At 43.6% G+C, this 17,183-nt stretch overlaps 1 protein-coding gene across 1 annotated transcript in view; it reads left to right on the top strand.

Moving 5' to 3' along the window:
* LOC146579552 (uncharacterized) overlaps positions 1-16,647 on the top strand; it is a 42,470-nt gene extending 25,823 nt beyond the window's left edge. Inside the window, exons 23-33 of the mRNA XM_085263387.1 lie at positions 953-1,032; positions 1,155-1,178; positions 1,420-1,768; positions 2,483-2,536; positions 2,756-5,395; positions 5,485-5,563; positions 12,292-12,402; positions 14,633-14,920; positions 15,854-15,970; positions 16,057-16,178; positions 16,266-16,647. Of these exons, the coding sequence (XP_085119513.1) occupies positions 953-1,032; positions 1,155-1,178; positions 1,420-1,768; positions 2,483-2,536; positions 2,756-5,395; positions 5,485-5,563; positions 12,292-12,402; positions 14,633-14,920; positions 15,854-15,970; positions 16,057-16,178; positions 16,266-16,340 (3,939 nt within the window). The 3' untranslated portion in view covers positions 16,341-16,647. The remainder of the gene's footprint in view (positions 1-952; positions 1,033-1,154; positions 1,179-1,419; positions 1,769-2,482; positions 2,537-2,755; positions 5,396-5,484; positions 5,564-12,291; positions 12,403-14,632; positions 14,921-15,853; positions 15,971-16,056; positions 16,179-16,265) is intronic.
* Positions 16,648-17,183: the final 536 nt, after the last annotated feature.

Genomic DNA, 17,183 nt, shown 5'->3' with positions numbered 1-17,183 from the left:
GATTACAAAAATTCTAAATTTTTAGTGATCCGAGCTGAAAGAACCGGTTCTCTAAAAAGAGTTGGAAATCCCATCACTACAAACCATTATAACACACCATCTCCTAATATTTTCTCCACACTTTTGAGGCCGCACTGTTAGACACGGCAGATCTTCTTGTGACTGCCATTCAGGAGGAGCTGGACTGCCTATGCAACCTGAGTGAACTGCATGCACAATTCCACCAACAGTGAAAATCAGAAAAAATTCAATCAGGGAAGATAAAGAAAGCAATAAGTGGTTAACACGGAAAATGAAGACATTAAAAAAGTTTAACTGGTGTAACTTTCTTATACTGTGATGATCAAGTGGTTTTTAAACTGTGTTTTTAAGTTTGTCTTATTTTATTCTGTTTGCAGCTTTAAGCAAGACTTTTAACATTGAGAAACTTTTTAAATGAGTCTGAAGGAGACTTTGTTTTTTTAACACTAGTTCAGCAAGTTTTAATATTCAGACAGTCCCTGCGACAGGCAATCTGAATTTTACATGCCTTTGCAAACACTGGTGAAATACACTAAGTTCTCAACCAAGTGATAATCTTATGACCTGTTCAGCCTTTCGTCCTGGCCCATCTAGCAGGGAAGATGCCTGCAGTTTGAGGCAGCACTAAGTTATTCTTTTATTGTTTCTTGCTCAGTGGTTTTATTCTTTAATCAAAAACTTTGCAAAAGTATAGAAATATGTTTGCGCTTATTTTCCATTTGCAAGTTTAAAACACCAAGATTTTTTTGTTCTTTTAACAAAAAGTTGTACTATCGTAGAGGGCAGTAAAGAAACTCGCCAGGACCTCTGTCCTGTTACTTTCACAAATTGGGCCTGTAGCGCACCCTTTGAGTACCACTGTGTTGCTCAAATATCCTCAGGAAGAAAACAATTGTACTGTCACTGATGTAATATCTTTCTGTTTTCTCAGATATGCATTGAGATGGCTGAACCTGGTGGATTAACACAGGTGATGGAGAGCAATGTCACCAAGGACTATTTATCTTCTTGGTAAGTGTGTTCCACAATCAGAAGTGAGACAAAGAGGAAATTGATTTTAGATTGTGTGTTTTTTTTCTTTAAAGTGTCTTCATGCTTGTCTGACCTTGTGCTTTTTTCTCTCCTCTTCATAGGAGTAAAGTCGGACGTATTGAGTCGTGAGTATCTTTCATTTTCAGGTTTAGTGGCAGAGTCAAAACAGTCATGATGACTGCTGCACTCCTCAAGGTTGTGCTATAGTAAACAGTTCCCAAAGATGCAAAAAGAGAAGAGTGTGATTTAGACATAAACAACTCTAGATTAGAAATTTGAAATGGAATTTCTTATTTCACATTAACATTTTGTGACAACAAACTTCTTTTCATAGTAACCTACTGGCATCTTTGCTTTTAAATTCAGTTTGAAGAGTCTGAAACAGCGTCTGCAAGACTCGGGTGAGAACACACTTAACCTCGAACTGGAAACAGAGAAGGCCGCAGAATCGACCGCTGTCCCGCAGCCAAGTGAGGAAGGCCAGAAAGCAGCAGTGAAGGAAGAGGGGCCACCACAAACTTTGGTCACTACTCCTGATGCAAACGCCGCCCCCGCTGCTTCTAGCGCTGCTCCTTCAGCAACAAGCCCAGTCAAGTCTGAGGAAAAAGACTCAAAACTTCCTCACATCAACGAGGACGTTTTCATGGCCATTACAGCGGCGCTTCGTGAGCATAGACAGGGTCGAGAAAGTAGGGCACAGAGCAAGGACAGAGAGGTAACACTTTAAATTTCACTGTGTTGTCCCAAAATATCTTAAGACACTAAAAGCCTTATGTTGGAGATTACATGTGAGCATTGTATAGTAGTACACTGTCGATTGTTGCGGTAAAGCTGCAGGCTGTATGAATAATTAATGCTGATAATAATAACAATAATGTATACTTTATTGATCCCCCTGGGGAAATTACTCTCTTTGCATTTGACCCGTTCACTCAGTGAAGCAGTGGGCAGCCACTAAGCAGGCGTACCATGTGTAGGGATGGTACCTTGCTCAGGGTTACCTCAGGGTAGCCGTTCAGTGGATTTGAACCCCCGACCTTCCAATCACGGGGAAAGTGGTTTCGATGTCTGTATTTCACATGTGATAGTAGACTGGCAGTTTACGTCTGTGACACCTGATCAGCTGAAGGCAGAGCAGAGAAGGAGATTACTCACTCCCCATTGTGACAGGCGGAGATACTGTCCACTATACTAATGAGGAAGATAAAATTTTTAGATTTGCATTATTTCTGGAACAGATAAATTAAAGCGAAGGTCATCACTACATATAGTCTTATTTATTTTTTGCAAGCTTGTGCATGTCCAATTTTTGGCGTCACCACTCACTAAACACCTTTCAGGCTATATTTTAGGTGTTTGTCAAAACCAGCACAGAATAATACGAAATTAATTCAGTTAATTTTTTTTCTTATCTTATCTTCATTTCCAGAGCAAAATCAGCAGCCCTAGTAGGGCACAGGATGAAGACGCACCACACAGAAAGGTAAACGTTCATCAGACCCACGAGGATTTCTCTTGTGGGTGGTGGGGGTGGGCGGCTGGGCTAACTCAAACACTTAATCACACTGAGAAAATTGGTCATGTGGTTACTGGTCATATAGGAGGTTTTTGTGGACAGAGGGACATTCGTTGATAGTTAGACTCTGATTATAGTGTAAGCTGTTTCATGGCTCCACAGACTGTTTTTGGTTTTTCCATCTAGGTTCAAGTTGATAATTTAGAGAAGAAAGTTTCTTCAGAGAGCCGCCCTTTTGGTGAGCCGGATTTCAATGTAGACAACTTTGTCACTGTTGATGAAATTAACGATGATGCAGCAGACGCAGACCCCAATGGTGAAAGCGACTCTTCAACTAAGTCCACAAAGAATAAAGAAAGTCAAAGCTCAGCTGCATCTCCTGCTTCCAAACGAACCTCAGCAGGGTCCTCCAAAGACTCCAGCAGCTCAGCCTCTCCCTCATCCAAGCCCACGAAATTTTCTGAGAAAAGCAGTTCAACCTCCTCACTACGAAAAAGTAAAGACTCATTTGACTCCACCAAACCCGAATCCTCTGTGAGTGTCAGTAAGCCTGTTTCCTTTTCTGGTGAGAAAACGCAGCTAAGCAAACCTCCAGACAAATTGTCGCATTCTTCGTCCTCGGGTTATAGGACCCGTTCATCAAAAATGGCATCAACCGCTGATGCAGAGCTAACAGAGGAGAGTGCAGCAACAAAGTCTGACCTCAAAGTGTCAGCAAAGGAAAATCAAACTAAAGTGGAAACATCATCAGAGACACAACCACCTGCAGAGGGAGAGGGATTAGGGATGAAGAGCCAAACACAAACTCTGGAGACTGAATGTAAGGATGACGCACACAAAGAGTCAAAGAAAAGCAAAGGAGATGGGGGAAAAGACAATGCAGGGAAATATCCACAGGAGGAGGAGGATGATGGTGAAAGTTACCAGATCCTTGATTCGATCGACGAGCTAACAGATGAACAGATAGATGAAGACTCAAACCAAGAGACTAAAACAGAGTCATCAGGGCCTGAGCAAACCCAGAGTTTGCATGAGGGGGAAAGTCAGGTCTTGAACAGCATTGATGATAAAGGCTCAGAGGAGTCCAGTAAAACTGAAACGGATGCTCCTCTCTATGTGATAGACAACGTTAGTGAAGACCAAGCCAGTACAGTCCAAGAGGACAGTCATCTGGTCAAAGATGAAGGTACCACAGCAAAGCAGCTGTCTGAGGAAAAGATTCAAGAACCAGATGCAGCTGATAAAAAAGAAGGGTTGGATCCAAGCATGAACCAAACTCCAAGGTCCAGTGGAGATGGAAAAGAAATGAATGAGGAGATGCTCTCAGAAAAATCAAGCAAAGCTTCCAAAGCATTTTGCCAAACTCCAAATAATGAAGAACAAGAAAACAAAGGCAGTTCAGCAGATGTTACTAAACAGAAAGCCTCTGAGAAGTTAGATTCAGTCAATGATCACACCAGAGGAGAAGATGACGAGAAGAAACTTAATACTTCGAAAGCAGTCACTGAAGGAACTGAAGAAGAGGAAGAAGCTTACCAGGTAATTGATTCTGTGGAAGAAGAGCCACCGACCACAGAGACCGAGGCAGAGGCTGAGAACAAGGAGGAAAAAACCAAGAAAGACGTTGAAGTGGCTAAACGAGCTGAAAGACCAACAAGGAGGGGTAGACCGAGAACAAGAACATCTAAAAGAGAGGAGAAAGAGACACAGGAGGAGATGATCTTTGAGGTAGTGGATTCTGTTGAAGATGAATTTGTTCAAGATGTCTCCACCACAGAGAGGCCTGGTAGAAGGAGGTCGGCCAGAGGAAACAAAGAAGATAAAAAGACGCCAACTTCCACAGTTGCATGTATAAAAGCCGTCAGGGAAGAGGAATCTACGTCTGAGATCCTAGACTCAGTGGAGGGTAAGGCTGCCATGAACGAACCAACCATCACAACAAGGTCAACCAGAGGAAGAAGAGAAACTAAAGAAGACGTCTCAAAAAAAGACAAGACACCAACGAGAAGGAGGCCGACACCTGCCAGAGATTCTCAGGAACCAATCAAGGAGGAACCTCAGCAGACTCAAGTGAAACAGAGCACACCAACAAAGAAGAGCGAGGGGAATGCCACCTTTACAATAGTAGACCCAGTGCAGGATGAAGTTATTAAGGATGAACGGGCCAAAACTCCGGAAAAAAGAAGAAGGGGAAGACCAAAGAAGGACACTAAAGTAACTAAAAAACAAGCTGCCATGAAGAATGCTGCATCTAGTAAAGTGGCTGATGAGGAGGAGGCCATTTATCAGATTGTTGACTCGGTTGAGGATGAGACGGCTGACAATGAGCCTTTGAAAGACCAGAATACAGAAGAGCCAACAGTGCCTAAAGACGATAAAGACTCAGCATCGCCAAAAAATGCAGATGATGAGGAGGTGGTCGATAAAGAGGAGTGTTTGGATCACACTGCTGAGGTTAGTGATGCTCTATCTGCTGAAGACGAGTCTGGTACAGCAACGAAGGAAGAGAAGCCAAAAACAGATACTAAAGAGGCCACTGGGTCCCAAAGTGAGGCTGCTGCACCAGAAGAAAAAACAAATCTGGAGGAAGACACCCTGGAGCTGGTCACTCTGGATGAGGTGGGAGCAGATGATGCTGGGGAGGAAAAAGCAGTGGAGGGTCAGGACTGGAGCAGGGAGATCACCAAGGGAGAACCTGCAGAGCTCATCACTCTGGATGAGATTGTTGAAATAGATGAGGAGGAGGGGGAAAAGGCAGAGGAAAGCACAGTGGAGCCCCGCCCACCAACACAGGAGAGCCAATCGGTGGAGGCCGCAGACATAGCGGTAATGTTGAGATTTATTTGAGCATCTTTGTTTCCTCTTTAGTAAAAACAGAAAACTCGATGGTCGTGATTTTGTGTCTTTGTTTTTAGACTTTTGCGACAGCAGCTGAGGTAGAAGAGGAAGCAGAGAAGACATCAGGATCTGCTAAACGCAAACATGATGAAACAGGTCAGTTTCATTCTCCATCCATCCATTTTTTTAACTACTTGTTCGAGTTCGGGTCGTGGGGGCAGTCGGAAGTTCAGACTTCCCTGATAGCCTCATTGCTGGATCTGCCCAGGGGCCTCCTCCCAATAGGACACAAATGACCTTGAACAAGAAAGCCTGTTCTGCTGTTCAGTACAGTACAGTAAACCACAGCACCTAGGAGTTGCCCAGGAGGCATCCTAGTCACATACTCAAACCACCTGAACAGAGTTTGATTTGCACGGTCAGATTTTGTGGAGGAGAAGCGAATGTGTACAGCATAGTTTTTGTTGGCAGGGCTCTAGAGTGCGTCACAAATGTGACCAAATTTTTCAATGGTGCGACTAAAATAAACCTTAGGTCACACCGGTGCAACCAGCTGTTCGAGTAAAAAAAAAAAAAGAAAAAAAAGTCTCTGCAACTCTGAAAGTCCAGATATTCCTGTAGTCTTTAGTACATGTTTGAAAGTGCAGGTGGATAGAGAGAGTTGAGTATCTTGAATTAAGCGATATTGATTCATTAAATCCTGAATAGAGTTTTAAATATAAATGTATTTTGCCAGAAACACCAGAATCTCAGGTCAAAGCTCACAAAACTATTTCAACAACCACCAAACAGCAAATGAGAGAGCAGGTAAACAGATTCCACACAAAGACGTAAACACAGAGCGGACCCGACACGTCAGAATCAGCTTTCTCTTCCTCGGCTTTCTCACCCAACGGCCTGTACACGGACACACCGTCGGGGCTGAAAGCCGACAGCTCACTGATTCTGATGCGTTGGTGGGTCCGCGCTTTGTGTTTACGTCTTTTTTTTTTTTTTCTTGATTCTGAGTAGCAGGTTTTGTCTCTCTCAGACCAAAATTCACTGATCCAGCAGCAAAAGAAGCAGCAAACTGCGCTTCACATTTGATAAACATCGTCATGAATTCCCTCTGACATTAGGGCTGTTCGATATAACGATATATATCGGATCCATCTTCATCTTCAACCGCTTATCCGAGGCCGGGTCGCGGGGGCAGCAGCCTAAGCAAAGAGGCCCAGACCTCCCTCTCCCCAGCCACCTCCTCCAGCTTATCCGGGGGAATACCAAGGCGTTCCCAGGCCAGCCGAGAGATATAATCTCTCCAGCGTGTCCTGGGTCTTCCCCGGGGCCTCCTCCCGGTGGGACATGCCTGGAACACCTCACCCAGGAGGCGCCCAGGGGGCATCCTTGTCAGATGCCCGAACCACCTCAGCTGACTCCTTTCGATGTGGAGCAGCAGCGGCTCTACTCTGAGCCCCTCCCGGATGGCCGAACTTCTCACCCTATCTCTAAGGGAGAGGCCAGCCACCCTTCGGAGGAAGCTCATTTCCGCCGCTTGTATCCGCGATCTCGTTCTTTCGGTCACTACCCACAGCTCGTGGCCATAGGTGAGGGTAGGGACGTAGATCGACTGGTAAATTGAGAGCTTCGCTTTTACACTCAGCTCCCTCTTCACCACGACGGACCGGTGCAGCGTCCGCATTACAGCAGCTGCAGCCCCAATCCGTCTGTCAATCTCCGGCTCCCTTCTCCCATCACTCGCGAACAAGACCCCGAGATACTTGAACTCCTCCACTTGGGGCAGGAACTCATCCCCGACCCGGAGAGGGCACTCCACCCTTTTCCGGCTGAGAACCATGGCCTCAGATTTGGAGGTGCTGATCCTCATTCCCGCTGCTTCACACTCGGCTGCGAACCGTTCCAGTGCGAGCTGGAGGCCCTCACCTGATGAAGCCAACAGAACCACATCATCCGCAAAAATCAGAGATGAGATTCTGAGGCCACCAAAGCGAAAGCCCTCCGCCACTTGGCTGCGCCTAGAAATCCTGTCCATAAAAATTATGAACAGAACCGGAGCCAAAGGGCATCCCTGGCGGAGCCCATCACCCACCGGGAACGAGTCCGACTTATTGCCGGCAATGCGAACCAAGCTCCTGCAACGGTTGTATAGGGATCGAATGGCCCGTAGCAATGGGCCAGACACCCCATACTCCCGCAGCACCTCCCACAGGACACCCCGAGGGACACGGTCGAATGCCTTCTCCAAGTCCACAAAACACATGTAGACTGGTTGGGCAAACTCCCATGCGCCCTCAAGTACCCTCGAGAGGATAAAGAGCTGGTCCAGTGTTCCGCGACCAGGACGAAAACCGCATTGTTCCTCCTGTATCCGAGGTTCAACTAGCGGACGAACTCTCCTTTCCAGCACCCTGGCATAGACTTTCCCAGGGAGGCTGAGGAGTGTGATCCCCCTGTAGTTGGAACACACCCTCCGGTCCCCCTTCTTAAAGATGGGGACCACCACCCCGGTCTGCCAGTCCACAGGTACTGCCCCTGATCTCCACGCAACATTGCAAAGGCGTGTCAACCAGGACAGCCCTACAACGTCCAGAGCCTTCAGGAACTCGGGGCGGACCTCGTCAACACCAGGGGCTCTGCCACCAAGGAGTTGTTTAACTGCCTCAGTGACCTCGCCCCCGGAAATTGGCGGGTCATTCCCCTCATCCCCAGACTCTGCTTCCTCCTCGGAAGACGTGTCAGTGGGATTAAGGAGGTCCTCGAAGTATTCCTTCCACCGCCTGACAATTTTCTCAGTCGATGTCAACAGCGCTCCACCAGCACTATACACAGTGCAGGTAGAGCACCGCTTTCCCCTCCTGAGACGCCTGACGGTTTGCCAGAATCTCTTCGAGGCAGTCCGAAAGTCTTTTTCCATGGCCTCTCCGAACTCCTCCCACACCCGAGTTTTTGCTTCAGCCACTGCCCGAGCCGCATTCCGCTTGGCGTGTCGATACCTGTCAGCTGCCTCCGGAGTCCCACAGGCTAACCAAGCCAGATAGGACTCCTTCTTCAGCCTGGTGGCTCCCTTCACCTCTGGTGTCCACCATTTGGTTCGGGGATTACCACCACGGCAGGCACCAACCACCCTGCGGCCGCAGCTCAATGCAGCAGCTTCGGCAATGGAGACGCTGAACATGGTCCATTCGGACTCAATGTCCCCAGTCTCCCTCGGAATGCTGTTGAAGCTCTGCCGGAGGTGTGCGTTGAAGATCTCACGGACTGGGGCCTCTGCTAGACGTTCCCAGCACACCCTCACTACGCGTTTAGGTGTACCAGGTCTGTCCAGTGTCCTCCCCCGCCACCTGATCCAACTCACCACCAGGTGGTGATCAGTTGACAGCTCAGCCCCTCTCTTTACCCGAGTGTCCAGAACATATGGTCGCAGGTCTGGTGATACGATTACAAAATCGATCATCGACCTACGGCCTAGAGCGTCCTGGTGCCACGTGCACTTATGGACACTCTTATGTTCGAACAGGGTGTTCGTTATGGCCAAACTGTGATTAGCACAGAAGTCCAATAACAAAGCACCGCTCGGGTTCAGATCAGGGAGGCCGTTCCTCCCAATCACGCCCCTCCAGGTCTCGCTGTCGTTACCCACGTGAGCATTGAAGTCTCCCAGCAGGACAACAGAGTCTCCAGGTGGAGCACCTTCCAGCACCGGATATCGGATGACGATATAAAAACATCTATCGTTTCATTTTACGCTATCGTTTGTTTCGTGGTATCGCAAAATAAACTGTTTACAGTAATATTTTTTAATATTTCTCTTATATTTAATATAACCACACTACGTACGGACAAGCGCCTGTTTTTATGCGTTGTCGTTAGCAACAACGACGGTAACACCATCGCGTGTCCGCTTGTTTATGTTCCACATTAACCTTTCACAATAAAGCTCAAGATCCTGTTGAGACTTTTCAAAATAAACTGAATCACGTGAAAGAGCAGAGTATTTACGGATGAGAATTAAAAAAGAGCCGCCAGGTGCTAAAAAATAAACCTTAGACTCAAACGTTAGAACAGGCTTTTCCCCGCAGCACGCCGTGTAATAAATACTCACAAAGAAAACGGCGGCCGTTACAACTTATGTCTAAAAATGTATAGTTTCATGCATCAGTTAAAACACTCGACTCCAGCTACATGACGCGCAGCTGGAAACGCTTCACGCAAGTCGAGCTGCCCGAGATTCACAGAATTTACAGAAAATGTAACATTTTTGTGATTTATATCGTTATCGGACGATAGAATTCTTATATCGGGATATGAGATTTTGGTCATATCGCACAGCCCTATCTGACATTGGCTGTTTTGCTTCCACCACGATAAAAATCACACTTCATGCACAGCTGTCTCTCTCACTCTCTCACTTTCCCGTCTCAAATCTCTGTTTTGTGCATTATTCATTTGCTCATTACCCACCAGTCTACCGTTGTTTACAGCGCTGTCGGTCGCCGTCTATTTTTTTTTTTTTATACCTCAAATGACCTCGAACAAGAAAGCCTGTTCTGCTGTTCAGTACTGAAGAAATGTAAACTTTATAAAATTATGCAAAATCGCAGAATAGTTTTAAGGTTATCTGCTGTAAAAAGCCAGGCCAGGAAAATTTCCTTCATGTCATAGAAATCAGTGATGATACCCAGCCCTAGTGAGTAGCCTAGGCCCAATAGAAGTGGATGTAGCTGTGGGTAATGAGAAAAGATGAAAAGAACTATTGATAACTTTTTTGTTAAGTCCTGATCCGTCTGAAATTCATAGCCAGTGCTCTGACACAGAGCCATCAACCTCTGAACGCTGAAAAAGCACAATGTATCCAGAAAACACATATGTCGTGATGAATGCACTGCGCAAGTGTCCCCTCTCACCACTGCCTTTCAGTGGCAGGCAGCAGCAAACAGGTCATCAGAGGAGGCTGATGTGATGATTAAGTTTAATATTGTCTACAATATTGCCAAAGAGTGCCAAAGCACTTTAAGCACAAACACAAGATTGTTAGTTAATCATTTACAAATCAATATTGTCTTTATGGACATCAATTTCCCCCCCAAAACTATACTTCAGCAATGAGCAGGGCAGTGTTGGAAGGAAATTGAATGCAAAACAATAACCAATATGCACATACAGGTAGAAATCTACAGGACTACATTTCCAAAATAAGAAATCCTTGGCTAAAGGCCACACTAGGTGTTTGGAAAATGGTGGCAAAAGAAATAAGCTGCAGAAGAATATAAAACTATTAAAATGGTGTGCATATGATTCGGAATTTACACCAAATCATGTAGACCCTAGTTTTAAAAACTGGATAGGTAAAGGAATTACATTCATATGCGGTATTGTAAAGGAAGATGAAATTGTGAGTTTCCAAACTTTAAAGCAAACATTTCATTTAGAAAACCAAAACAACTATAGATACTTACAGTTAAGAAACTTTTATACTCGAAACATTAAAAACCAAATACCCACTACAGCGAGGCCATTTATCCAACTCTTTTTAAATGCTCATAAGTCAGAAATTAGGAAAGGTGTAATCTCACAAATATACAAAAGTCTTCATGATCTCAGCAATTATTCAACCAAGTATATAAAAGAAAGATGGGAGAAAGAGGGAGGTCTGGTGATTACAGAAGAGGAATGGCAAAACATTTGTTCTTTTCATTGGAGAAGAACAAAATCACATATTTGGAAGTTCTGCTAGAAAGGTTTTGCTTGTTTTTTCATTACCCCAGCTTTAAAGGCGCATTATGATGATGGAAGTTGTGAATGTTGGAGGAACTGTGGCTACGAAACCTCACACCACTACCATATAATTTGGGATTGTAAGAATATTAAGAATTACTGGATAGAAGTCCATAAAGTGATGCAAAACATATTTAGTACATATTTACACTTTGATTTCAAATCCATATTTTTAGAATACATACCCTCAGACATAAAGGGTATGTATAAATACTTACTTTGTGTGCTGCTAGCTGCAAATAAAAAGGCACTGACCAAAAGGATCCACCAACATTAAACAGCTATATTGATGTAACTTTGGAGATTCATAATATGGAAAAGATTACTTATTTTAGTGAATTTTGAGTATGAGAAATATGTAAAACACTGGGGAAAATGGCTCCACTGTGTGAGTTCCATAAGGCCATCATTGATCATCAATATCATTGATATTCATCACTGAAGGACTGGCTGTCTAAATATTTGTTTATTTTGTTTGTTTTTTATAATAACGTACTAATCAGCTACTTAGTGTGTTGGCTTTTCAGTTGCCCTCTCTCTGGATGTATATAGTTACAAACTGTATCTAGTGGCATTTGATTAAAGCATTTATTCAATACATTCCGTATATAGTTTCAGTTAGGTTGTTACACATATGAGAGTGGCTTCTGTCTGGTAAGAGGTCATGAGTTTAGTTGGCGAGGGGAGACAGAGTGCATTTGAGGTCGAGACACACACACACACACACACACACATAGTAGGTAGACTCATTTCTAGGTAAAAGTTCAGGCCTAGTTTGCAAAAAAAGTGTACATGTCAAACTGCAGTGTTAAGTGAGGCGCTTGAAAAATTTGAGTGTGCCTAACTAAGGTAGTCATCTACCCTGCTGAAAATTGTCTCATTCAACTAGTTCAACTTCAACAAAAGCATTTAGATTAAACTGATATAGGATTCTATATCATCTCTTAGGAGAAACAGGAAACTTTATGCTTGACAGAAATAGTTTTATTTAAATGGAGATTTTCCCACATCGCCCTGTTAGAAGACAGCATTTAACTTGGGTATATTTCAACAAGAAATGAAAGTTGTTACTGTCAATACTGCCTGTGACCTCTCATTTCTTGTTTTAGAGGAGAGTTTCAATTTTGTGATGGTGGACGAGGTGGGAGAGACTGTGGAGAAGGAGGCGGTAATTACCAGGACAAGAGGTCGACCCAGGAAGAGAACCAGGCAGACCCCGGGTCAGTGTTGGGAAGGTTATTTTTAAAATGTATTCCACTACAGATTACATAATACATGCACCAAAATGTAGTTTGTAACGTATTCTGAATACTTTGGATTACTTAGTATACTGTCATTGCTTTTCACAACTACATGAATGTAGCAATCACATCCTGCAAATTCCTGTTTGTTTTTGGCTTGTAAGCCCAAATCTGTCTGAATAGACAATATATTTACTGTAGGGGAGAAAAGACTTATGTTAACATAAGATAAGATGTTTGCTCGGTGGCGAGTAGCCTTCAGTAATAGTAATAAGTCACGTAGATACTGAAGTGGCACATAACCCAGGAAGCTACCACAACTAAAGCAAGGTAGTTGCAGCAGGCTAACGTTAGTTTTTAAAAAAGAACTTCCAGATGTTTCTTTAGGTTGGAGCCTTTAGACCAGGGGTGTCAAACTCAATTGCACAGGAGACCAAATATCAAGGCACACTTTAGGTCGCAGGCCAAACAAGATAAACATTTACTGAACACTAAAACAATGTTTTTTAAACATGAATATGAATTAAAAACAGACAGGAATATTATTCCAGATTAAATAAACTTAAAAAAAAAACAACTTTAATTTTAAATATTTTGCTCTCCATAAAAATATATCCTGTCAAAATTCTGCAAGTTAGAAATATGAACATGCTGCCAAAACCCCAGAAAAAATAAATGAAAGCATTCACAAGGTTGGAGCCGCATGTAGACGGAGCTGGGCGTTGCTTCAGGAGTGGAACTAATAACCCAAGGGCCATTCAGTGTTTAGTTGATGGTGTGTCGTACTTTTCCTTGAGAACTCTCCCATTAGAATGCAGCTCCATCTGAATCTGCACAGGTGCAGTTTCCACGTCAATTGTAAGTGGGTTGTGAAGCAGCTCGAAATTCTTCAAAGTCACCAAAGCACCGTGCGTGCTCAGTGCACTCAGTTTATCAGCAAAGTGCGCTGACTTGGTTCAACATTACTTGGCAACAGAGAAAGTGAGGCAGGTTGCACTGGTGCATTTGTGACAGCTTCACTTGAAATGCCTTCACCACATCATACATGCCATGTCCATGAACTGACAGGTTTCCTTGCTGAGCTCAAAAACTCTATTGAGAACTTTTATCCCAACTCAGCCAGCGGACCTCTGTATGATGAGGAATGTCGGCAAACTCTGAATCTATTTCCCACATAAAAGACTGAAATCGACGGTGATTTAAACCTTTAGCTCAGATAAAATTTACGGTTTGCGTTACGGTGATCATTACATGCTCCATTTTTAGGACTTTACCACACAGCCTTTCCTGGTGTGTGATGCAGGGATATGCTGTTAACTCACCGGTACATTTCTCCTCCTGCATCTTTACTCACATCCTGCTGACTAGTCCGCTTTTTTTCACCGTACAACACCGGCGCTCCATCTGTTGTGAGTCCAACAAGTTTGTCCCAGGGCAGTTTCATGTCGGTTACACTTTGACATACGTTTCTGCTCAGGCTCACATTTGCCAAAATCTGCGTTTTGTCTGGACACAAGACGTTGCACACCTCCATCATGCAGCTCTTCAGAGTGGTAGCGGGCTGATGTGGCTTTCTCCTCTGATGCAATAAAACTTGCTTTCACAACAGCTTCACTTTGTGATTTTGCTCTGGTGAAAAAAGTCTGCTGAAATGTCAGATTCTTCTTTAGCTCTTCTACTTTCTGTAGTTTCTGCTCTGCATTTAGGTTTTTCGGCTTATTCTGACGTTTTGTCTCGTCTTAAATTAAATTCCTTAATTACAGCCACATTAGCTCCACTAATAAGACACACGGGTTTACCAGCATGTCTGTAAACATATATTCAGTCTCCCGCTGCCGGCGCTGAAAGGCTCTGCTTTCAGAATCAACTTTCCATCTCTTGTGCTGGCTCCAGGTCGTGTAACTGACGCACATACACAGGATGCTTACATTAGACCCTCTCATTGTGTGTTTTGTTTGGGTTTCCAGCAATGTACCAAAAGTAGAGAGGGCCTAACATATGAAACAGAAAAATACTGCAGTTTAATCCATTTATTTCAATAAATTATCACCTATTTAAGGAGTAACTATAATGGAATACAGTTACTCATATTTTGTATTTTAAATATGTAACATCCGTACATATATTCTCCAGTGGCTGGCATCTGGGATAAAGTCGTGTCAGAGCTCTGAGACATGAAGCTTAATTAATCTGTTGTTTCCTCCCACAGTGAGAAAATCTGCTAGAGGGAAACCAGAGAGCACAAAAGAGACGGAAGAGGAGGAAACAACAGAACCACTGCCTCCAGCTTCTGTTAATCCCACTTTATCACAGGACCGAGACTCATCTGCACCGCCAGGTGACGGCCAGGCGGAGAGCCAGAGGACCGAAGAGGAAGCAGAGACCCAGCCTGATGCTGCACCTGCCCCTGCTGGACAGCAGCCAGAGTCTAAGTGTCCTGATAAGGAGACAGAGCAGGGAGAGGAGAAGGATGGATGGAGCACGGTTGGCATTAAAGGTACAAAGAGCTGCTTTAAATCAACAAAATGCATCACTCTGACAGTGAAAACACAGTAAACTGAATATTAAAAGAAAAATTGTATAGCCTGCTTCTGTTAGCCTACTAATAGCTTTGAGATGCATTTCCACTACCTTGTGGTGGTGGTAATATGTTTTGTGGTTGGTGCTAAAGGCCCCAGTGTGTGCCAAGAATATATCCCACACCATCATCAGCCTGAAATTTTGATACAAAGCAGGATGGATCCAAGCTTTCTGACCCTGCCATCCTAATGTCACAGCAGAAATGGAGACTTTTTTTTCTTTTACAGCGTTGCTGATCCTGTGTGAATTGGTCCCTCAGTTTTACGTTCTTAGCTTAGAGAAGTGGAACCCAGTGTGGTCTTCTGCTGTTGCAGCTCATCTGCTTCAATGTTGGATGTGCTGTGTGTTCAGAGATACTCCTCTGCATACCTTGGTTGTAATAAGTGTTTATTTGAGTTATTACATTCTCATCTGAACTCAAAAGTGCATTTTCTTCCAGTGAACTGCTGCTCATTTTGTCTTTCAGACGATTTTGTGTAAACCCTAGAGATGCTTCTTTGGGAAAATCCCATCAGTGAAATGCTAAGATTAGCAAACATGCCACATTTAAGTCCACGAAATTACTTTTCTTCTTCATTCTGATGCTCAGTTTGAATTTCAGCAGGTCATCTGACCATGTCTACATACCTAGATCACTGAGTTGCTGCCATGTGATTGGCCAATTAGAGATTTACATTAATGAGCAGTCAAACAAGTGTACCTAATAAAGTGGCTGACAAACATTTCACCTTTTCAAATAAATCAAAAATCATTTGTTTAATTACTTAAGTTATATTTTAATATTTTACAAACCCGGTGGCTCCTGCAGCAGATTTGTTGATGATTAATGTGTCGCTCTTTCCATTTTCAGTTGTGGGCAAACGCAGGAGGGAGCTTGTTGGACCTGAGGCAAAGCGATCTCGCTCTCAGTCTCCGTGTGTTGTAGCAGACTTCAGACTGCCTCAGTTCAACCCCAATAGCCCCCTCGGTGAGACACACACATAAACACACACGCAGGCGATTCAAATGCTGTGTTAACACTTGTCTAATTTTCCTGTTTCTACTCCTCTGCAGGTCAGGAGTTTGTGATCCCAAAATCAGGATTTTTCTGTAACATCTGCTCTGTTTTCTACCTGAATGAGAAGACCGCCAAGGAACTCCACTGCTGCAGCCAGAAACACTACAACAACCTGCAGGTACGCATGCGCACACACCATTCAGTACACAAAATCACACTCTTGGCCTAACAATGTTTGGTTTCTCACTTTTCTGTTTTTTTGTAGAAATATTATGAGAAACGTCGACAAAGAGCTTCAAAAACGTCATCTCAGATGTCTCAAGGCTCCGTTTCTGACTGATGGACCTGATCTACTGATTATTTTAACACATCACTGTGGAGAACAAGCCAATGTTTTTGATCCTACTAGTTCAGAAACTAAACTAATCACCGTGTGGTACCTTTTGTTGTAAATGATATGTCTTCATTCATAAATTGTTTTGTTTTTGTTTGTACAGGCTGGTGAAGAGAACAGTTTTAAAATGTTGTTATTATTTTATCTTTTATGTGAAAATGTTATTGAAAAATTAATAAATTTACTTAACAGGTCATCAGGAGGTACCTGACAGGTGTTAATAGTTTATTAAATCTTTTTTTTTTTTTGGTCATTTACATCTTTGGCTTCAGTTTCTTTAGAAGAAAAGGGTCCATCAACCTGAGTGTGTCTCACACTTTCCAGACTCACTGGCTCAAGTTTGAAGCTGAACAAACCACCAAATTCGCTCAGAAGCTGTGAGGTTCAAAATGAGAAAGCTGAACTCTTGATAAGAGAGGTTTAAGGCTTCAGAGAATTTTAAGTGTCTGTGTCGTTGTTTTCACTCTTTAACCCAGCATTTTAACATTGAGACAGTAATATTATACATACCACATTTCATTACATGGCAAATCAGTGTGCTTAACGGAGAAGAACACAAAATCTTGGTTTACGATGCCAAATGGAAAACGGCAAAATCTAATTTCAAAAAAACAATGTCACCTTACTGCCACTAGAGGTCAGTAAATAAAGCCCAGAGTTTGTTTGAGGCTGGTTGAAGGCACTGAGATGTAAATACACTGTGCGGAGGTGGAGCAGTGCCTTGTGAGAACAACACATCTGCTTAACCTCCTCTCATAGTAGGTGTGGGGCTGGAGATGAGAATGGGAA

This window comes from Mchenga conophoros, linkage group LG3 (genome assembly GCF_057382185.1).
Source record: "Mchenga conophoros isolate Kocher_MC1m ecotype Shallow Benthic linkage group LG3, M_conophoros_male_GT1.1, whole genome shotgun sequence".
In the NCBI taxonomy this organism is placed as follows: domain Eukaryota; kingdom Metazoa; phylum Chordata; class Actinopteri; order Cichliformes; family Cichlidae; genus Mchenga; species Mchenga conophoros.
This window is presented reverse-complemented; position numbering and strand designations above follow the sequence as displayed.